This window comes from Pagrus major, chromosome 6 (assembly GCF_040436345.1).
Source record: "Pagrus major chromosome 6, Pma_NU_1.0".
In the NCBI taxonomy this organism is placed as follows: Eukaryota; Metazoa; Chordata; class Actinopteri; order Spariformes; family Sparidae; genus Pagrus; species Pagrus major.
Window position 1 is genome coordinate 17495595 of NC_133220.1, and position 23892 is coordinate 17519486.

The following is a 23892-nucleotide window of genomic DNA, read 5'->3' on the forward strand; positions in this document are numbered from 1 at the left end:
TCTCGAGTTCTGGTTTCCTAGCAACGCTGCCTGAAACGGACGTGCAAAGGACAGCGAGATCGATCAGCAGCGGAGGAAGGAGGTTACAAAGTGACAGTGAGCAACCTTCCTCTGCTACACGCCAAAACCAGAAACTACTAGATTTCCACAAAAAGCCAGCAGCAGATCAATAGCAGAGACTGGCGGGCTGGCAATGACAAATCCATACTTGATTTTACATTCAACTCATAAATCATAATATTAACAAATTATTCAAGTTTCATTTAAAGTACAGAAATATGCGAGGAATAGTGCATTTCCTTGTGCTGTGTGTGGGAGCTGCAGACAGGCATTTAATAATGCATGAACAAGAGAGGAGAGGAAAAAAATCAATATCAGCAAAGCAGTAAAGTGCTGTATAATGTTACATGTGAGAATATTTCTCATGTGGTTCATATCATGCCAGTATTTCTGCTTTCACCTTTTGTGATTTGCTGCAAATTCACTCGTCCCAAACATCTTTTTGAAATGAGCGCAATGGTCGTCAATAATCAGGGAAACTGCACTGCAATTAAACAGTTTCCTTTAATAATATGCTTTTCCCCGTCTTATCTCTTTTATAGTCTTACAGTAAACGAACACAAACGATGTGACAGAATTCCTTGTCTAGAATTTGCTTACCTCTGCATTTAATCAGAACTTCAAATATTTCACTTCCGATGTAGACTGCTTAACTTTTGTGCAATTATAGTTACGGTCAAGATCAGTTTACAGCAACATGATAAATGGGTCTTAAATAAAACACCTAAACTTTGCCCAAAGTTTTTTAATTATCTTTGATTGATCACACGCAGTATTTACCCAATAACATTTAGATGATTGAGTGTGCAGCAAGTAGCCAAAGGTGGAGTTTCACACATCAGCAAATAATTAAATAAAATAATCAACTAAGCAGAAAGGGCGTGTACACTGAGTATATTAAAATAATGGTGTTTGAGAGATGTATGGCCCTTTTTTTTTCACCTGGCAGGGACTTCAATTCTATACTACATGAGACCAAAACAATTTAAGACGATTATTGGCCAGGCCGATTATTGGGGCCGATACTCAGCATTTGTCCGATTATCAGTATCAGTGTGTTTTTTTGTTAATTGAAAATACTTTGGGTCCGATGCGGCATTCTCTCTCTGTCGTCACCACTCTGTGGTCTCACTCGATGTCCCGCCCACAACACTATCTGATTGGTCACGAGTAATAGCCTATCAACACTGAATAATCTGAATCTGCAAAGTAACTAAAGTTATCCAATAAATGTAGTGGGGTGAAGGTGTAAAGTAGCAGAAAATGTAAAAAATGCTCCTTGATTACTAATAATTGGTCAGCATCGGCCCTGAAAAAACATATTGGTCGATCCCTACAAGACAGTGTGGTCATTCTTGCGAAGTCATTTCTTATATGCAATAGAAAACCTGTGAAAAATGATTTAAAGACTTTATACAGTCTGTTAAACTGCAGTCACAGCCATTTAGGGCCTGATTTTGGATAATTTCCTGGATATTTAATTTCACAGGCTGCAGTGTCCTAGCTTGCCTAAAGATACTCGTACTCCCTTGAGTCAGTTCAGTTTTCAGCTGCTTCAAATATGAGCTCAGTCTTAAATTATCTAAATTAATGTGTTCGCCTCCTGCATGTCTTGATTCAAATGAACTGATTCTTTTAGCAGATTAGCTGTTGAACAATAATTGAGCAATAAGCACTTTGGTGTTTTTGTTGCACCGTGTCCCACATAAAGCCGATGATATCACTGCATCGCTTCATTTTTATCAGCCATGAACGAAGGCATCAGCTGTTTTCTATTTCTGTATGTTTCTGTGTGCTTAATGTCACGTTATGTTTGCACATTTGTTTCCCGCATTGGGTGTTCTGCATGTACAGTACAACATATAACAATAGACGAGAGGAGTGACAGCTGTCACCAACACACAAACAGATGTATGTGATTACATGTAGCATTAGCTGAAAGCTCAACAGCAGCTCTGTTGGCTGTGAGCACAGTGCACCACTGCAGCAACAGACTGCTGAGTCTGCTTGAAGCACCGCCAGGGGCAAGAACACACTCCCCTTCAAACTGATGGGAGGAAGAATGCAAATTTTCTCCTTTCACAACCTCATGAGGAGGAAGAAATGACCTGTTAGAGGGGGAGCTGCTGATAAGGCATATCTGCTGTGTGCAGGTCAGGCCAGCTGCTTCACAGGTTACAGGTTCAGGACTGACGAGCCAGTAGCAGCTAACATAGGGAGAAAGGCAAAACAGGCAGGCTGGCAGGCAGCATGGAAATGGTAATTATATTTGTTTAACTCACAGTGTAGAGCTCATTGGTGACTTTCACCAACTCCTCATGCATCTGCACCCCGATGTCTTTGCTCTGTAAAGGAGAAAAACAGGTGATAGCTTCATAGGCAATAATAATGGCACATCTAAATGGCAATGACATGAGTTTTGAAACATCTAAGACTAACAACTGGGTTATTTCAGAGAATTGCCTTCTCACGAGTGAAAACCTTGAAGGCTGTGCATGTGAGGGATGTCAGCAGGCGTTGAAATGCTGTCATTACTCTGCACCAGAAAAGATCTAATACAATGCCCAAAGTGCACATGAGGACAAAAATAGAACAGTGCAGAAACAGCAGCACATTTCCCAAGGAGTTGTGTCACAGTTTCAGCTCAGTTACAGGGGCTAAGAGCCTATGATGAATTGGACATGTCCCATGACAGGGCTTATGGCCCAAGAGGAGGAATGTGGCCAGCAGAGAGTGACTCTGGAAATCCTGTTGAGATGATATGGAGCGACGCTTAGCCCGATCAATCCTGCTTTTTTTTCCCACCTCTCAGGGGCCACTTGTCAAAACAGCAACCTTTGCTTTTTCACATGTGACAAGAATTAAATTACAGCACATTCAGTACATTTAAACTTTGACTTAACAAACGCCAGAGCTGATTCATTCCCTTCCCCCGCATGTGTAACTCATTAGCAGTGAAGCTGCACTGCAGCTGAACCGGGATGCGACAACAGGATTATTGTTTTGGAGAACTTTGTCACAATTTGAGCTGAGTTCTTGCAGACTGAGACAGTTTTTCTGCAGGGAGAAATTAGTCCTCGTCTTTGTGCTGGCTGCGAGCCACTCCACGCTCATCACTGCTCCCATCGTGACATCGCAGAGCCCCCTAGAGGGCATAAATTACTGTAGACTCTCGCCACTGTCAAAGGATACTGATCTAAGGTCCCCGGGGCAGATTGTTCATCACAGCTCCTGGAACACAGACACTCTGCTACTCTCACACTTAACATGCATTCAGCATATGCTTTATAAGATATGAGAGTATAACTGAGTGTTACACAAATGTACTCTCGCGACAAGAGTGATAAGGTGTAACGACCATCAAAAAAAAAAAGGTTAGTGATCTGAAATGGGGAGCAAACTGAGCATGATATTGAGAATGAAATACACATGTTGAATGGGGGGAAGGTTAAAGAAAAAAGAAAAATCTCTCACCAACCATGTTAAGCTGTACTGTAGACACTTGGTACTCTCACAATAGCGTCTACCGGGAGGCTAAAGTGGTGCCGTTTTCGGTCGCTAAAACCTCAGTGATGGGTGGTAATAGTCTGCTGGGCATTAACCTAATGGCTATTATTTGAAACCAGGCTGTAAAGTGACTGGAAGAACCTCTCATGCAAAATCTGTACTGTAATTTAAAGGGTAACTCCACCAATTTTACACGTTAAAGTGGGATTACAGGTCTTGGGGAGTACTGAATATGTGAAAAAAAGTAGTATAAAGCCTTTTATGGCTGCAGAGGAAGCTGCACGTCATCTGATAAATTGCCTTCAGTGATGTTACTCGATGGCGATATTGCATTGTGGGTGATGTAGGCCTCAGGTTTTGAAAAGCTGTCCACTGGTCTACCGTTGCACTCCTGTAACACTGTCGGATTCATTCTGGAAAGTTTAAAAACAAATGATCGAATCGATACAGCAGAAGAAGAGATATCAACTTTTATATTCCACGCCTACATTACCCACAATGCAACTTAACCACTGAGTGACATCACTAGAGGCAATTTATCAGATGACATGCAGCTTCCTCTGCAGCCACAAAAGGCTTTATACTACTTTTTTCACATATGCAATAGTACTCCCCAGGATCTCTAAACACACTTTAATATGTAAAATTGGTGGAGTTGCCCTTTAAGTACTGATTTAACATCATTGTTCATAACAAAGAGACAATGACAAAGTAAATGTAATCACATGATAAGCTGTATGAGAACCACCACGTATGTCCTGACACATATTTTTACATATTTCTGTTGGTGTGGCGTCAAGCTCCCAGCTGTGGGCATCAGTCATGCGGTTTGAGCAGATGAGATCTGTGACTGTGTGCGTTAGTAACGGTCGGGGTTACGTGCCCTCATCCATTTAATTCCCATTCTGACCTTTTTGAAAAGTCTGATGACATCCTCGCCCACGTGCGCCAGGCGGACAATGACGTTGTTGTTGTAGATGTCGCTGAGAGTGGCGTGGTCTCTGCTCTCCCGCCTGGTCTGCTCCAACACCAAATACCAGCAGTTCACGGTGGACACGAGATTCTGGTCTTTTCTGAAACGGCAAAGGAAAGACGATGGTAGACTAATACCACTGTAGCACTCACTGTACACTACATTTCCCATAAGTAAGAACATTTGAGCTATTGTCTCCAACACAAACTAAACAAACCTGCTCAACTCCTTAACACACTGATTGTTGCAGGATCATTTCAACTGAAGGAAGGTAGAAACAAAGTGTCACACACTTCAACTCCATGTGCATTTTTCTTTTTAATTTGACGACGTTTGTGCCCTCTGGCATTTCTTCAAGATCAACAACCGTACTAAGACACAGGCACTGATATGTTATATAGGCCACACCTGGGTAACACCTGTGACAGTGATCAGACAATCATCCTCCACCACTTGGGTAGGAACAAATAATTAAGAGACCTTGGTACCAGCTCTGGAGCTTTACACATTAAGAGATGAAGGGGTCACTGTACATGTGGCGAGGACTCAGCAAAAAAAAAGGCTTTTCTCACACACACACACACACACACACACACACACACACACACACACACACACACACACACACACACACACACACACACACACACACACACACACACACACACACACACACACACACACACACACACACGGCTTGCTGGCTGCACTTGCCTCCTTGCTCGAGGGAGCATGTGAGTTCAATTATCCTCACACCAAAGACTTTGTTTGTCTTCATCTTTTGTCTTCAGAGAGCATTCAACTGTTTTTCTGACCTTCAACAGTTGTGACTTCGATATAAAAACGCTGGATCATTTTACTTTTCGCTTAATGTAAAAATGCCTTCTGCTGCTGGCTGAGAGCTGATCTATGCTGGTGTTTAATTCCAAACCAACTTTAATTTCTCCTTTGTGGCTGGTGAAAGGAAAAAAAGTGAAATCAAGATGGCACTTTGCATGTCTTCGTTAAAAGGGGCGAGGACACTCAAAAGGAAGTTCGCACACCCTGATTGCTATCTCTGCTGATTTACACCCAAGGAGCCAGTTATCATATCACACAAGCTGACAGCAGCAAGAGAAACAGAGTTTTTAGTTTGTAGAGCAAAGCTTCCACAATTATCTCTTTGATTGAGACCTTGGTTTTTCTAAAAAAAATAATATCCTTTTACACGTGAAACTGGTGCATCTGTTATACTATTATGCATCTATCATATTTGTCAAAATAATTGCCAAAAGGCTGCCCACTCCTTATTTTGACAAGAAATCATACACACAGAAAATGCAGCTGCCAGAATACAGCACAGAGCTCCAACAGCAGCAACATCCTGACCAGAAACCTCCGCTGGCAAACTCAAGAAAGGTGCACTTGAGAGAAGATGAGGGATAAGGTGAAGCCTTGATCATGATGTGGCCTATTGATTTTTGTGAATGGTTCATTGGCTGGCTGTTACCTATATTAATACATCACAAGCTGTTAGCCGTCTGAATGAAAAACCAAAGGCCCCTCTCTTGTGTCTGTGTTTCTACTGTAGAAACACAGTGGTGCCGCAACCCCTAATCCCGCAAGGACTGCCAGGCAAACGTTAAGCAGTCACCAAACGTGAAAACTACCAAAAATAATACAAGATATGACAAGTACAACCATACAGTGCATCTCTTGCAAAGAAAATGCTGAGGTTTTTGTTTGTTCCCAAGGAGTTGCCATTGTTGTGCGGCAATTTTGAGAAAATCTTTGGAAAGCCATGAATGCTCTTAGACAGTAAAAATAAAGAGAAGGTACATGCTGCACGAAGAATGCTTCCACCATAAACGGTGACTTGTTCCTTATTTAGTTCTTTCAGTAAGCCGAATTGCACTGAAGTTGCAGATCTGTGTTTATTACAGACAATGTTTAAAATATTTTCATAGGAGTTTGCAAGCAAAAGAAGAGAGGTGTAGGGGCTTGTCACTTGATACAAGTAATTGTACATTCATTGCTATTTTCAGGTGCACAGAGAAACTACAGGTTATATTATGGGTCCTTCATTATTCTGTATCTGCATCTGCTGGTCAAATTATACATATTTATTGCATTTAGTATGCTGACAACTTCATGTGCCTGTCAAAACATATACCATTTTGATTTCACGGCTCATCTTGAAAACTAGATGCAACCGTATGAAATGTTAATAAAAAAATAAATAATTAAAATTTTCCAAATGATTTATTGGACTCTGCAAATCATCTGATGAAAGAATTATCCATTTATACCGTAGCTGGAGTCGGAAACACAGTAGTTATTTTTGACTCTAATCCCAGTTTTGAAGATCACATTAAAAGTAGTCCTGACTTGTTTTCTGTCGACTGCTTGAAAACTTTGATTATTTTTATCCTGGCAGACATTTATTCGTGCTTTCATTTTCTTTCTGAAGTGAATGTTTTCCTGTCTCGGTGCAGCTCACTCTAATCTTCAGCTAATACTAGCCTCCGCACTAAGGCAAAGATAGATCATATGGGAACCATTCTGGCTCGCTCCATGCATTCAAAGCAATGCTGAAATTTAATTAGAAACTGGCCTACATGTTGAATATGAATGTGAAGCATTTATAATATTTCAAAACCACATTCTCTCAAGTCTTTATCTAAACGATCATTTTTACTCGTACATTCCAGCTCTGAACGACACATTTCCAACGTCATATTTTTGGGAAATTACTCTCGGCTGAATGAATGATGTTGAAGGAGAAGCACAAACTTTGCACAACAGAACAGCTATCTGAAAAGTTCTGTGTCGACAGCGAGTTAAAAGAGTTGCACTTGTGATGCTAAAGGTAATCCAGAGTGCCGGGCATCAGCATCTTCTTTCTGCCTTTCCTTTCATCCTTTAACACTTTGATAAGAAAACATGAATCCCTACAGGCCTTCCTTTCAAGCGGAGCAGGTGTTTGATCCTGTACATAGGACGCCGGCAACCTGACTGTAAATCTTCGGCTGTTGGCTGCTCTTGAATAAGGATGAGACTGTAGTATTCAGTACACAAAGAAGTGGGTGCAGAGCTGCTCATGGAAAATGACAGAAGAAGGTTTTTGACCTGACAGCCTACAATAAGTACAGCAATACCTGTTCTACCACAAGGTCTCTGCATTATACAGTAGAGTGCACAAGACAGCTGAACTGACAATACAGACTCAAACTGAACCCATTAAAGGTGAAATATGACAGAATTTGACTTTATCGCATTGAAAAAATGACTGAAAGGATCTACACAATGGGCAGAAAAGACAAGGTTATGTCTGACACATCTATGTAATGCATTGAAGAGGTGTAAGTTAGCATGTTAACCTACTAGCCCGGGCTCACATTATCTCGCAATACCATTTTGTACCTCAGGAGGTGTGAGGTTGATAGTATGGCTCAAGCTTCCGGTGGCGAGTGCACTGCTCCCCACCAGCATTCCCCACTGGGTCCCTCCCACCTCCACCGCTGGCCTGAAAAACTCCTCTTGGTGGTCCAAAGCTCATGTGTTAGCAGCGTACACAACACCGACACTTCCACAGTGCTCAAAGCTCCAAGTCAGGCAAGAGGCAGCTAATAGGACCACTAGCTGCGTGGCTAACTGAGCTAACTAGCTAACAGCATCTATATAGTTGGCCAATTCCTACATATTGCACCTTTAAGTATTCTAAAACATGCTGGATATTAGGGCTGCAACTAAGGATCATTTTCATTGTCGATTAATCTGTTTATTATTTTCTGGATTTATTGATCGGGCCAGTTGTTTGGTCTTTAAAATGTCATAAAGTAGCAGAGTGGCTGCAGCAGGTTTCAAAAATGTTGGTTGGAAATCTCCTGGCAGCTACTTTATTAGATCCGACACCAGAAATGAAAATCCTAAAGGGCCACAGATAAGAAAGAGGGGCACCGTTCACTGGTTTTACGGTAAAAAAAAAAAAAAAAAAGTAACGAGAGAACACACAGCCAGCTCCGAAACGCCAGAAGAGAAGACCGCATGGTATTATTAATGATAGAGGCTTAGTAGATCCATTGTAGTCTGTGAGTATGAATCTAGCCTTTGACAGAGAGATATAATGATGACCATTTAATGTGACATGGGAGAATCTGGGACAGCAGGGTGTAGAGAGAAGTCATGCAATGTGAGTCTCTTGCCGGGGTCTCCCTTTGAGGCAACGCTCCATTTATCAATGTCCCAGTGACGGGAGCTCTCTGCCATGATTACGCTTTACGTCCAATTGGCCGGAGAGACTGAAAGAGAGACGGAAAGACCTCTCCTGAATAAACCAACGGGTTTGTTACACATGGCTGACACAGCCGGGTCACATGAAAGGCCGTGCAACTGTCTACGAATCAATTACACCGTCTGTACTGTAGCACTTTCTAAGGTAATGTCGATTTCCTGCGCTGCTAATTCAAAACTCCAACACTGGCAATTAGAGAGGAGATTCTTCCAATTGATTTGAAGTTGACAGATTTATCTTAACTCGGCAACCTTAACTGGTTTATTTCCAAGTGAAAATCAAACTTTTACACTTAAGATTTTAATTGAATGCGCTCATATAATTCCTGATTATTACCGAGCACAGATTCAAATTAACTACACAATCTAAAAGTCATAGCGAGCTGCAGGCTGGTCAGGACATATCAGGAGGAATTCCTCAACATGCTGCTGGGTATGATTGTTTCATGACCGCAGATCTCCCTGATATGAACATTTTAAAACAGCTTAAGTCAATCTGAGTAAAAGAGCCCGCATTGTTTCTTTCTTCAGACTCCTAATTTTCTGCGTCCATTGAGAAAATATGTGTATTTGGGTGGTGGTCTAGCGTGAGGTTGTTTGAGAATGGAAATGAAATGACAGCCGTGCATAAAAAAGCCGGGGCAGTTGTGGTGGTGGAGGGGGGGTGGATAAAGAGTCTGACCTAGTTGGGAGAAGCACAGCAGCCTGAGGCCACAAGCTTCCTTGGCCCTGGCTTCATTTCAGGTCATTTCTTCTGCTTTTATCCCTCCTCTCCCTTTTGTTGCTTATCCCTCCTCTGTCTTCCTCTTTCTCTTTTTTCCATCTGTCTGTGCCTCGCCAGTGATCAGTATGAAATATGTAGCAGTTATTTATCAGTCAGACACATTCGATACAGATGTTCCAGTGCTTAGCAGACATACAGTGGAGAGACTCACTTAAAGTGCTGGTGCTCTCTGGAGGTGCGGATCTTGGAGGAGTAGCGCTCGGCCAGCTTGTCCAGGCCTCTGGAGTACTCGAGCTGGAGCTCGGCCTTCCGGCGGAAGAACTCCTGCAGGTCCTGCAGCAGCTGCAGCCGGGACTCGGACTGCTGCTCCAGACAACGGAACTGCTCCACCAGCTGGTTACGGATCTCTGCATATCAAAAAAAGGGAGACCACCTTCAGAATAAACAGTTCCACTCTGGGGAAGTGGGCTTACATGCTGGGCCTCACTTCTGCCTGCCAAACAGTGCTAGAGGTCAGAATTTAACCCACAGTCCTCCAGCACAGCACATGAGGAAGTGATTACACAAATGTGAGGATATGGTCGAGCACAAGCGCTTGTAAAATAACAAAGTCATCATAATTGGATAAAACTGGATGTCAAAGTGCATTTGTCTGCTGTGTGTACGTGTGCATGTGTGAGCAGAGGGAGGGAGGGAGGGAGGGAGTGTGGGGGTGTCTAAATGCTGGGGTAGCACACGTGCATAAGAGATGCATGTCTGATGATTGCAGCAGACAGCACGGAAAATATAAAATAGGTCAGCTTCTCAAAATGCATTGTGCTGAGCGAGCCTTCAGAGAAGTTTGTCTTGAAAAAAACAAATTGCAGGCATTCTTTCGATTACAAGATCGCTGTGGTTTTCTGCTTATGAGGTCTGGAAACTATAGCTGCTCCTATTCATAGTCTGAGAATGAGGGAAAATGACATTTCGGTCAAAATTTTGAAAATGCGGTTGATATGGTATTTACAAGTACGTTTTCTAAATGAAATGCTTTACATTGTAAAACAGCACTATAACAGGGATTCAGGCGTTGTTTCCTGGTGTTCAAATTAAGCTGTGCTGAGAGTTTCCCCTCTGTAGAGTGCATGTTACCAGTACAGCTGCACCATATTATTATTATCACGATTATTTTTGTGATTGTTTTTGAATCACAATTTTCATTTTCACTGAAAAACTATAAAAATCCTGATGTGATATTTGTTACAGTACCCCATTATATTGCTGTTTTGTCACACGTATCACCTTAAACAATTACAGCTTTTGCAATTTTGATCCATTTCATCTTGGTCTTCAAAATGACCTGGATAAATATCCACATGGGCAGCTTGTATTGGCAGCTCGCTGTACCGAAACACCTCTGGGAGTTCAGGTGATAAAAACGTCCACCGGAGTCATAACATCCCTTTTATGGTCTTACATTAACACTCAAAAGGAATACAAATAACGTTTTATCGCATCCATACTCTGTTTACTGCAAGGCTGCCATAAATCCAGTGGCTAAGTGGCTGCTGAATGTGTGGCAGCATAACTCATGTCAGAGCCTATGGGCCTGAGCGACATGGTTGACATCACCATCAGGATACTGATACGGATATTTTCCTAAATCTCATATATATCACAATATTGTGAATTTGCATCAAAAGCTGAAATAAAATGACAAAACTGATCCATTGTTATTCACCACATCAGACAAAAGTCTTCATTTGTATAAAACAAAAACTCTGGGTTTTTTTTTGGTTTTTTTATCAAAGCTCGTTTGAAATCATTAATTTGGACGAGAGAGATTTGTGGAGCTGTAACATCACAGGATCTTAACATCACAAAAATAAATTACTGCCCAGTTTTATCAGAAACTCCAACAACAATATAGCAGACCCCACAGAGAGCAACTACAGTTAGTGCAGATTCACCATGTTAAACTCTCCTTAAGCTCTCGAGTTGCAACGATTTGTCAATCAACTGAATAACCATTTGAAAGAAATGTAATTGTCATTTTTTAGTCATTTTTTAGTCATTTTACAAACAAAAATGTCAAACATTTGCTGGTTCCGGCTTCTTAAATGTGAGGATTTGCTGCTTTTCTTCGTCATTTATGATGGCAAACGAAGAGTCTTTGGGTTTTGGACAGTTGGTTGGACAAAAGAAACAGTTTGAAGACGTCACTTTGGCCCAATTGTGATACGCATTCAAACTTTTCTGTCATTTTATCGACTGAACGATTAATCATCAGTGAAAATAATCAGTTGACTGTCACGATATCAGATTTCCCCTGGACGATTTTCGTGGCTGAAATAATTTATGATCACGTTATTAGCGGGATATTCACAGAAATTTTGAAGAAAAAAAAATGCTATAAATTCATCTCAGCTCTGTTCATTATGTGTTTTGTCTGTTTTCTGTCAAATAAAAACACCGGATGAGAGTCTGAGTAAACATAAATGTCTGTCGGCTCAGACATGATTTAGCACAGCAGTAATAAATCGATGAGTAGCAGCCACACACCAGCTAGTGAACAGTTAACCGTTACCACAGCTTTCTCTCCTACTTCTTTTTTGTTTTTATGGCTAACGTACATGACCGCCGCCTCCTATGACAAAGCCAGATCAGACAGAAACTATCTAAGAGGTGCTGTATTATTTACACAATGTCAATATTTCATTTCTTATTGTCAATACCGGTTATTCAAGACACCTCTACTTGTGGGGGGGGACAAGCCTTCTATCTCCTCAAGACAATAAGAAGCAATTGAGCAACACTGAGATGGCTGAAGATTCCACTATGACAGACTGTTTCAACCATGCACATGATTGCCGCACACAGAAAGAGACTCTGTAGAAATTTATCAATGGAAAAGATGGCCCTGCAGGAGAAAAGGCCCTTTGTTCACTTCTAAATGCCGTTTCTGTATCTAGAATAAAGCTTTTCACCAAAATGCCTCCCCCATCGTCCTTGAGTGTGTGAGCAAAAATGTGAATGAAAGCAAGAACGAGAGCGACAGAGTAAATATGTAGTCCCTTGCTGCTTGGAGATGTACCCCTCGTGGTCCCCATAGTTGCCCAGTTGCCTGGATACATGCCTCTGGAGGCATCTGAATGAGAGCAGGCCAGTTCCCTGCTCTGACAGTCGCAGCAGTTAGTCTGTTTAGCATAATGGCCAAGGACAAGGGCAACTTTCTCCGCTTAGAAATACTCAATAAACAGCCCGCGCTGATGAACGAGGCAGCAATCAAGTTCAGAATATTCACTGTGCTGTACTCGCTCTGCTAAAATAAGACTACTGAACAACACAATTTGCTGGCCTGTGTGACTCTAATCATTTCCAATCAAACAGTGACGGTGTAAAAAAAAAGGAGCAGACGATATAGTGAGCAAATCTGAAATGATTTAACTGCATAATGTTATCAGTGAGACCCCGAACAGACTCATGATATTTGCATTTGCTCTCCTGTGAGCATGTTATTTTTAGAACTTAAACTGTGCAATACTGCACTACGTTCGATGAATGATTCAAGCCTTTGCAGAGTAATGCATAATTACGAGGAAGCTGGCAAGGAGCTCAAGTGAATAATATACGGAGAAGTAAGCCTCAAAAGCCAAACGCAGCCTCTTCTCCATCTTTTTATTGATGACACAATAGTGCGGATGTCCTTAAATGAAATGCAGAGTCATGTGCTACACCGGCTCCTCTGCCTGAGAACAGCGTGCAGCCAAAATGAATCAAATGTTCCACACCCAAAGGCTTGTGGAAATTTCACTAATAGGACTTTACCCATTTGTAACATTTATTTTTCTTCTAACCCATATGGTTAACATCCCGCTGTGTGCTGGTGACTTTAACAAGCATTCTGAGCATATATGAATCGCTTCCAGAGACTTGAGGGCAACATCGAAGCGGAATGAAATGAAGAAAATAACTTTCTTGAGTCACCAATCTGGTTGTGATTGAGCATTTGGGATACTGATGCACAACAAGACTGCTAGATATAGTTAAAATCATCATATTGTGATCATTTTGAGAACTATTGTGATTGCAGTACGGTTCAGGATTAGTGGGAATGTTTTCATTTTTGAATCACAATATTCATTTTCTCTGAAAAAATTTCTTAAAATAATGATGACGTGTCTACCAAACACACAAACAAACAAATGTTGTTTTTTACATCTGGAGAACAAGAGTTGTAGTGCAGGGCATCTGTGCAGCATGATAGTACTTCATCATATGCAATATTTTTCACCATATTGAATATTAAACAGCTGTGTGATTCTTCTGAGAGGACCTGCTCCGACTGTATTTAAATTTTTAATTTCAATTCATCAGTGCCATTTCTCATCTGGCTGCCCCCCTAGAGTAAGGACAAAAGGAAAGCAGTGACAGACCGGCTGCACCTAATATTGTATCTCTGCAGTCCATTCGTTGCAGTAAAGTTCTTATTTTAAAAGGGGCACTATGTAGTTTTTGGAGAGGAAATTCAAACTCAGGTATTTACAATATCAATGAGGTAATAATACAAAATCAGAAATGCTAGCTTTTTCCATAACTGAATAAACAAGCTGGGAAATAAGTTCCCCAGAGTTTATTCAGTCAAGAAAATGAAGAGTTTGTTATTTTAGTTTGTATAGGCATACAAAGAATCCACCAATGAAGATCTTTCTCTTCTGATTAAAATTTCTTCCCCAAAACTACATAGTGCACCTTTAATATACATTTGTTATTTAAATGTGTTGGATGTGTTTCTGCAGAGGGAGAACTAAAGACAAATGTATTCATACTAATAATCAACATAAAATACAAATAAAACTAAATAAAATACTTAATTATACATATATTGTTAAAAAAAAATCCTCCCCGCCCTGACGACAATATCGTGATATAAAATTTTAGATATCACCCAAGCTGATTATGTTTTTTTAATTTCATAAAACTAAAATCAAGCCACTATAATACAGACTGTCCCCGCTCTGCACCGTCCCTCACGTCATCCTCATCGTTTAGTCATGAGTGTTTACTGCCTGAGAAAAGGAGAGTACCTTCCTGAGCTCAGCTGTTACGAGGCGCTGACCTCCTCCTTCACCCTGAAGTTCAAACGGGGCACGTCTGCAGCGGCTACGTGTCTGGATCTCTGACAGATAACGTAATGAAATGGGGGGATACTATTGGTCACTGTTGCCTTGCAGGGTTGCCAGTTAGGCTCCTCTACTGCTGAAACAGAGAGCACCAAATATCACGTTGTGAGGAGTCCTTGTCACCACACGGTAGCCTGCTCAAATTAGCCTAGCACAGCTATCGCAGTGGCCAGCAGCAGTCTCCGGGGCTGTGTCTGCAGTTAGCCATGCGTGGCTAGTCACATGTGTCCTAACCCAGACTGACACGTTGACATAATTTGGTACAAATCAAGGCTGCGTTCTGTGAACACTTGTCTTCTGAATGCAGTAATGGCTATGGTATGCCTTTACAGTCTTTTTGCTTGAGTTCACATTTCTTCCTCTCGCTCTCCCGATATAAACATCTCTAACAAGGAAAGGCATCGCTATTTGTGCAACCACAGGACAGGAAAAATCCAGGACATTGTGGGCTGAATTCCAAGCGGTTTTCTCTTTAAATCTCTCAACTGTGTGCATGCATCTGTCGACACAGCAACGGACAATGTGTCATAGATGTTACCAAGACACTGTAAACAAAGATATTGTTATACTTGTGTAACACAACCCTGACATTTCAAGACGGTATCGGTCAAAGCATTCCTTCTTTATGATGAACACACGCAGAGAGGTGTGTCGTGCTCCTGATACATCAGGGCAGCAAGAGTGCCTATAGTGAGATGATATTTGTGATTATCACAAAATGTTACAAATGTTCATATATGACAGGCTTTTGTGTTTTTTGTGGCATTTTAAGGACAGACGTCTATGTCAGGTCAATGTTGCACAACTTCCACATTGCCATATGTTCCCTTGGCAACATCAAATCTTACAATTTACTGTGCTATATAATCAATTAGGGCAATTTGTGTGTGAGAATGAGGCGGCTAGGCTCCAAACAAATCAAATGGCATTAAAGATAATGTGGCCTGCAGCTAGAAGTACAGTGTGATGCACAATGAAGGGCATCCCCTCATTTCCTTGTTTTTGGCTTTCAGGATGAGCAGGAAGCTTGGAGATACCTCAGACTGGTCAGCTACACAGAATATTACTTTAACTCAAACACTGTACAAAGAAACCTGCATGAAGTACAACTCAGAGAGACGCATCATGTATTGGTCACAAACAGAAAATATGATATCAGCTGCTGATAATGACTAAATGGTGGCAGATACTAAGCAGTATCTCATGTCTGTCATCCATGAATCAGGAACGGCATGTGACAATAATCGTAAACACACACCCAGACGTTCTGAGCTCAAGATACACAAACATCGTTGAGGTGAGCGAGGCCCCACTGTTTGCTGAAATGTGGCGTGTTGAAAAGTACCGCAAAGTGCATTAGGTCTGTGCCTGATTGAACCGCTGTGCAGTCAGCAACTCAGCATTATTGGAGACCAGTGTCAGTGTCAGAGTAAAGCCCCAACAGCTCCGAACTGATCTAAGCCCAGTTTGCAAATGAGCTTAAGATGTCAGCTTAAAAGCTTTTCCTGAAACTGAGACGGAGCTGTGATGGCTCTCTCTCAGCCACAAAGCTGCTGTGGAGACCAGAGAGAGACAGAGGGAGAGAGTGAAGGAGTCAAACAAACAAACAGACAGACAAAGAGAGCGACAGACAGAAAGTACAGCACACCTCTGGCTGATAAATGCTATTCCTACTCTTCATTCCACACACATACTGACACGCTTCCGTCATTTTTGCTCGGTGTGTGTGCGACAGTAGTAATTTCTAAATTGACCTTGGTGATATATTTGCACAGATACCCAGATGACTCTATCAGCACCAATATTGCATTCGATGGCATCACTGTTTCACCAGTTTCTGTGGATTGGCATAAATTCAAACTAGTTTTTTGCTGGACTGACACTAATGTCTTTTAAAATAATGCTGAGCTGGTGAGCTGTACACTTTTTTATTATTGATGAATGTGTTTAATTTGTAATCTGGATGTGATATCAAATTTATATGAAAATCTTAATGGGGGAGGGGAGCATTGGAGCATGACCATATTAAAGTTTAGACTGACAGATGTAGTTCGTTATACGGTCAGATCTGAACCTCGTGGGGAAATAACATCACAGCAGGATAAACCACATGAGCCATATGATCGAGGGTGTTTAAACCTACAAGAAGCTCAGCTGCAGCAGACTATCAAACTGAAAAATTGAAAAGATTAAAAAAATCTTAAAGCTGCACTAATGGGCCAGGCTAAATCAAAGGCTGATGCAAACGAGGCTATGGTTGTGTCCAAAATCACTCACTACCCACTATGTAGCGAGTTTGCCATTTTTTAGTGCCGTCCAAATGTAGAGTGGGAGATTTTATACAACCGATGGTCACTAACCAAGCATTGTATACCATCATGCATTGCGCTGAGGAGACAAAAATGACCTGAATGGTGTCCAAAAATGCTTTTTCATTTGACTGATGAGCTCACTATGTAGTCCTCTGTATAGGACTCTCTAGGAAGTGAGTAGGGAGTAGTGAACGAGACACAACCAATGATATCCAAGTGACGATAAAATCGCAAAGAAGAAATTTGCATGTTAATAACTGCCAATTAATCTGCACAAAAGGTAAGTGTAGAGAAAATAATTTTTGGTTTAATACAGGGTTTTGTGCCGGACATTATGATGTCTATGCATTATGTTGAGGAGATATCTACTGAAGCTAACATGCTAACCAGCTAGCCTCAGTCTGTCTCAGTCCAAAGCTCCTGTGCTAGCGGTGTAAGCACCAACACTCCCCAAGAGGTGCAAGCTCACAGTCCAGACCGCTAACCAAGGACGTTATATTAAATCTGTATTTTTATTATGAAAGCTGCTCAGTGGCAGTGACTCTTCCGCGTTGTGTGGCCCATAGAGCATGCGCACTAGAGACTTCCACCAACCAAGCCGGCTAACTTCTGGTTTAGCGCCCGGCTAACTAGAATCGTGCGGCTCTTCTAGACTTTTTCAGAGTCGTTAGGGCCACTCAGAGCTCACACGTGTCCTTAACGACTCTGTAGGGACACTCCCACACAGAGGTTAAAAGCCTGCAACTCCCCTCCAGTTAGACAGAACTGAAGAAGCCTCTTGGATGAGAGGTGAAGCGTCTTCAAGAAACTGAAACACGTCCAGTTGCCTACGATACAGCACTCAGAATGTCAGCTTATGGCAAAAAGTCTTTTTGAGCTGCAGTGCATCCCGTGACGTTGCACTTACATGGTTTGGCCACCACGAAAACTGTATTCACAGCCTGGCGCTCTTCCTGGGGGCTTGCCGCTAGCTGCACGGCTGACTGAGCTAACTAGCTAAAAGCAGCTACAGTTAATTCTTACATATTGCACCTTTAAAATTCCTTGTAAATACATCCCTTTGCCTTTAACTATCGCTAAGGGCACAAAAAGGCGTAAAAATGTTATATTATGACTTAAACTGAAGCAAAGGTGTCGAGTTGTGGCCTGCACCATCGGTTTCAATCGGCGTTTTCTCTTCTAAAGTCAACTCGGTTGTTGTCGCTTTAGAGATCTGCAGTCCTGTTGGGTGAAACCATATAAAACACTAGCAACGATATCTATAGTGCATCATTATCATGGTTTAAAATGGTAACATATTAAATGAAAGCCTATGCTGTGAGGATGTCTGCCTCTATGAATAAAACCTGATGCATGCTACAGAGCAAAACCACAGGCATGAGAAGGTGATGCACAGAAGCGTTAGAGTTTACACCTAATGAAGCTGTCTGTAAAAACACAAAAAGACAGCCAACTATATCCATCCTTCTCTGACTGGACCAATCCTCTGTGTCTCTGGGTGCTTTATCCAGTCACGTATTTAGCGGCAGACAGTAAAATCCTTTCATGGTTCATAATTCATACAGACAGCATACATTATTTATGGACTTTCTGAACTGTTTGCTGTGTGATCTTTTCAAGCATGGCCCCCCCTCTCCTTCCTGATACTACACTTTGTCCCAGAGTGTCAGGAAAATACTCATCCCTCACCATACTGGCTTTTGAAATGACACAATCACCATCACATCATCCGATGTCTGTTTTTAACCTTATTTTGCTTCAGTCAGAAGTTGTAAAATGGACCCAGGTGCCTCCTGTGGAGGTATCCTGTGGAGGTGCATGACCTCCAGTCTATTGGAGAGCTTGTCCAAGGTGAACTGGTACATTCCCTTGTTGGGTGTTGCAGCTTTGAGGACAATCTCACACAAAACACCAGCTGCACTTTAAAGCAAGTCTTCAGGCTCCACAAGCTTCCCCACACATGCAGGGCTAGGCATGTTAACAGAGCACATAGTAATCTTCAAGCACAGGGAAACCGGTTCTGCCAAGTTATCACTGGATTCAAGTAAAAGCATCCATCCCATATGCTTGAAAAAGGACATGACTCTATGAGAGGTATGTCAGAAATAAATGTGTCTGTCATCCCCAACTACAAAAATCTGTCCCACCCCTCAGCCCTGCACACTGAGAGCCATATAAAGCAGTGTGGTTAAGTTACGCAATAGTGGCTACACACACACACACACACACACACACACAGAATAACAATACGAGCAGGCCTGCATGTTACCAACCTTTCACTTGGGTCTCATATTCGGCAATAATCTCTTTGTCCTTCTTGACTTTCGCATGAGATGACATTTTGGAGCAGAGCGGGGTTGTGCAATCCTCGGGCAGGAATCAGCGTCTCAGTTTGGCACAATGCAGCGATCAGCCCTGTCTGCAGTCCTCTCCGGATAGTTGAGCAACAATCAGACGCGAACCATCGCCCGCTTCGCTCAACTTCGCAGATTAAAAACGCACTTTGAGGTCTCTCTCTCTCTGGTGCGCTGCGTCCAAGGCGACGTCGACCTAGAAGCGCATAATGCTCTCCGTGCCCGACCACTCCTCTTCTCCAGCAGCACTCCTCAGTGAATCTGAAAACAACTCACGTTTGATGTACATTTCAGTGAAAGGAGCAGCTATGGCAGCCTTCTGCGATGATAGCACCGAGCTCCTTCTGCACAACACTGTCCAGTCTGCCTCTCTGTCTCTCCCTCCCTCTCTCTCTCTCTCTCTCTCTCTCTCTCTCTCTCTCTCTCTCTCTCTCTCCCTCTGTCTCACTGCAAGTTCAATGCTGCTGCAGAAAAAAAGGCTGAATGGATGTGAAAGTCAATGTGAGACTCCTCCCCTCAGCCCCTTCCCTTCTTCACCACTTTCCTCCTCATGGATGGTTTAAGATAGGTCTCTGTGAACTGATAAGCAAACCTTTGCCATCCCACACACAGTATGCTGCAGTCCACAGATGGAGACAATAATGTGTTAGTGATCAGGATCTGATAAGTGCTTCCAGGACAGCAGAAAGATGAAAAGCTAACTGCACAATACAGGGTTTCAACAACACAGATGTGTTTTCAATTCAACATTCAAATGTTTGGCGTGTAGATCTCCAGTCAGCCCAGAAACAGTTTTCTGTGACAGAATGGATGAGATGCTGGCATCTTCATTCTGTAATGCAAATAAAATAGTGGGCTGTTTTTAAAGAAGTCCTCTCATTGCTGCTGTGTGATCTCAGACCTTTGATGAGTAGGTATAATTATGAAAAACATTTTTAAAAAATTCTCATAATTATGAGATCTTTAAATATCAAGATTACGTAATTAGTGTCTGGGACCTCAGGGTTTGAACACTGCAGAAGATGTGGCTCGGTCTCAGTGTGTTTCAGTCTCAGGTGGGGTTGCAACAGTACAATTAGATATCACACCACTACACAATTAATATTCTCAGTTATATTACTCTTGACAAATGAAAATAGAAGGTTTTTTTTGGTTGAGATACCGTATATATATAATTCAAAAACACCAATATGGTAGAATTCAATACTGTAGATAAGCAAAGGTGTCACGTACGATACTGACATTTCAACAATACCTGTCATATCACGTCACATCACTTGATAAGAGGTGACTTACATGTTGGGAGGCCGAGGGGACGGTGGTTTCGTTACAGCTGGACGAGAAGACTGTCAAGCCAGAGACCACTGTTCGAGACAGTATTTAGTGTAAGTGTGAAACCGCTGGAAATCTTTGACAACGTTTCGGGATCATTTCCAGCTGTAAACCTGCGAACCAAGCAACCCAAAATATGATCTTTTCCTAACCATAACCAATGTGCCTAAACCTAATTAGACCGTGATCACAGTGTTGTCACAACATAACATTTAAAACTGAGCCTGAAGAAGTGCAAAACTGCAACATAAAGAAATGTAAATGTCAACAATCCATGGTTGCAGAAATGTACATTGCCAAAATGTATTTTGGCGATTGGGTTGGTCCATGTTGAGCTGTAAGCTCTCTGATGTTACTGTGTAGCCTTCAAATCAAATGTAGATCATTTTCATACTACTATTCCCACAAATAATCAAATTATACAGATTATACAGGACATCCAAATGTTAGGAAACAGCAATTTGGACAATAAAATAGTCGAGAAAGTAGCCTATGGTTGTGGTTTCTTCTCTGGTGTGAACAAGCCGACTAATTGACATCACAGAAACATATTTCTGAGTGGAAAAACACTGAAGTGCTACAGATGACCTGTGTTAACACCAAACTCGTCCTCCACTCCACAGTTGCAACATTTTGACAAAGCTGATGGAGTATCTCCCCTGAGTGAGGCAGGCTGGCTCAATGAGTCACTCTGTCCTGCTCTTTCCCCCTCAGTGCTCTTCCCTTCAAATAACTTCTAGTGATTTCTTTAGTGCTGCTGTGTACCACGTCTTTGACAACTAGCCAAAATGTGTTTTTGTATTGCACAGGGATAATCGAGCACTTTCTTTATAAAGGCTGTGCGAAGATTGCATTTTCTAACTGCGTCAAGATATCCTGGTGCCTTGGCCTTTGCACCCAATTCTCAGGAAATCTGTGGGCTACTGTCAGCCCGTGGCAACTGTTAAAGCTGGGACAGAGTCCAGGAGAAATCTGCAGGGGGAACCGTGCAGTTCTCACCACACAATCTCCACTTCAACTTCTAATTTCCTGAGCAAATGTTACTCACCAATCCTTTGGCCACAGAGCGAGCCTGATAAAAGTCGGGGTGGGTTTGAAAATAATGTGAAAAAGCTGTGTCTAACTAGGCCACGGAAACTTTAACACCATCCACTTATAGGCCTTTACAGGAGGAATGATCATCACATGGTCCACCTAGAAAACATTCGGTTCCTTCAGGAGGCTAATAAAGATCCCTCGCTGTGTGAATGTGAGAATTATAGCAGTCCTTATGGTGGATTTATTGAGGATTATGCTTTTTGTTCCAAAATATTATTCATTTTTAATTAAGGCTATTGTTTTATATGGCCTCACTCACACCGCAGGGTTATTGTATTGGATAGCAGCCGATTTTACATCTGTTCCTAATGAACTGATAAATCAAGTGTATGTTACGGAGTTTAAGAAAAGTCAAGTTATTGAAATCAAAATATTGTTGTTATTGTAGATTACTTCACATTTGCAGTGTTACAAGCAACTGAAGAAGCTGAAGACTATTTAGTAGTATAAATATTTTACATTTGATCTCATTAGATCTGAATGAGGACAACATGTGTAGTTTCACCCTGACTTTGATGTAAAATATATAGATTAACCATCTCTTTAACCAACAGTCATGATTGTGGCCTCTAAGAGTTATGTATTGTTCTGTTATGTAAAGAAGCGATACGCTGTTGGTTTCAAAAGAGGATGCAGATTTTGTCATTTGTTTGTATGTGATATTGTATGTGATGTTTGTTTACACCAGAGTCTGTTTGTTTGGCTTCCAGTGCACCACACCCACCCTTTATGAAGCAGGCAATTTAGGGTCATTAACATAATAACATCATTATTCCTGAGACCCTGCCCCTATTGGCTGGCTGTCCTGCTAGCCCCTTCCCCTCCTTGGGGAAATGTCTGAGAGTGTTTGAATAGAAAGCATTAGACAATGAATATATGATTTTTGAAGGAGCGAAATCAAATTTGAGGTCAGCTTGGTCAAATGGAACTAAATGTGTTTTAAAGCAAAGCAGAAAATATCAAACATATCATACTGAAACTGGGTGTACACCATGACTACCTGGAATTAATTGTTTTGTTGTTTAGATCATTCTTCAAACGTGCAATATGTAAGAATTGTCCACCTCAACCATCAAATTCATACTCAAAATATAAGGGCAGCATATCATCAGACTAACCGCTAACTGCTGATAACCGTAGCTGCTTTGAGCTAGTTAGCTCACTTGGCTGTGCATCTAGTGGTCTGGACTGAGGGCCCAGAGCACCAAGGGAGTGTTGATGTTTACACCATCAGTCTGTTGATCATTTTACTTAAATCTAGATGTTACATGTTTAACTTATACTGTATGTTAGAATATGGTTTGTAAATTCATTCTGATACTGGGAAACGATAAAGATGAACCGTGTCATACACTCAAAGCTATGGCAAGTTATTAAAAAATACTTTGTAAATAAGTTGGCCATGTCATTTTATTGTCTCATGGTGCCAGTAATACAGTTTTGACATGAAGCATTTTGTTAACTCTAAATTTGTGAGCATTGTTGCCAATGATGTGTTGAAAGTTGGATCAAGTTGCTAACATCAATCCAACATCAATCCTGTAAAAGAGCTTGTAAGTAATCTTAGAACATTTGTGCTTAGGTTTACTCACTTTATTTATATGAGAAAGGTATTTGATATCAATGAAATGTGTAGGCTACACTAAAGTTAAAATAGTCTGGGATTATAATGTGATGATATTAATATATTATCATGGGTTTCATGCTTCATGAGCTCATACAGGACATGATCAATGATCACACGTGATGTTTTTATTACCCTTTTACATATTCAGTAGCTATATTGGTATTTTGTTCAGTAGTTTGTTGAATGTTAAGTTGTTTAAGTGTAAAACAGGCTACAACATTGAGCTGGGGATCAGAATTTGTGGCTCATTTACGGGATTATAAACTAGTCTGTAGCCTATCATGTCTTGTAACATGGTAAATTACAGGTGTGTGTTTGTATCCATTTTCTTTGACAGTTTACTCTCAGTGTACATTTGATGCATGAATTAAAAATATGAAAATAAGATTCATGCACATTGTGGTGGAAACGTTTGCGGTAGTAGGAACTGAAGTTTGATGATGTTGCTAGTACGGTCAGTTTGCGGAGAGC

The 23892-nt window shown here is 41.4% G+C and overlaps 1 protein-coding gene across 2 annotated transcripts in view; it reads right to left on the reverse strand.

The window, feature by feature from the left end:
• The window catches only part of LOC140998512 (SLIT-ROBO Rho GTPase-activating protein 3-like), a 36235-nt gene extending 16539 nt beyond the window's left edge, over nucleotides 1-19696 (reverse strand). For both annotated transcript variants that reach the window (XM_073468827.1, XM_073468826.1), the window contains exons 1-4: nucleotides 19284-19696; nucleotides 9748-9943; nucleotides 4478-4640; nucleotides 2343-2405 (exon numbers count right to left, since the gene is read on the reverse strand). In XM_073468827.1, coding sequence (XP_073324928.1) covers nucleotides 2343-2405; nucleotides 4478-4640; nucleotides 9748-9943; nucleotides 19284-19350 — 489 coding nt within the window. In that variant the 5' untranslated portion in view covers nucleotides 19351-19696. The remainder of the gene's footprint in view (nucleotides 1-2342; nucleotides 2406-4477; nucleotides 4641-9747; nucleotides 9944-19283) is intronic.
• Between the last annotated feature and the right edge of the window lie 4196 nt (nucleotides 19697-23892).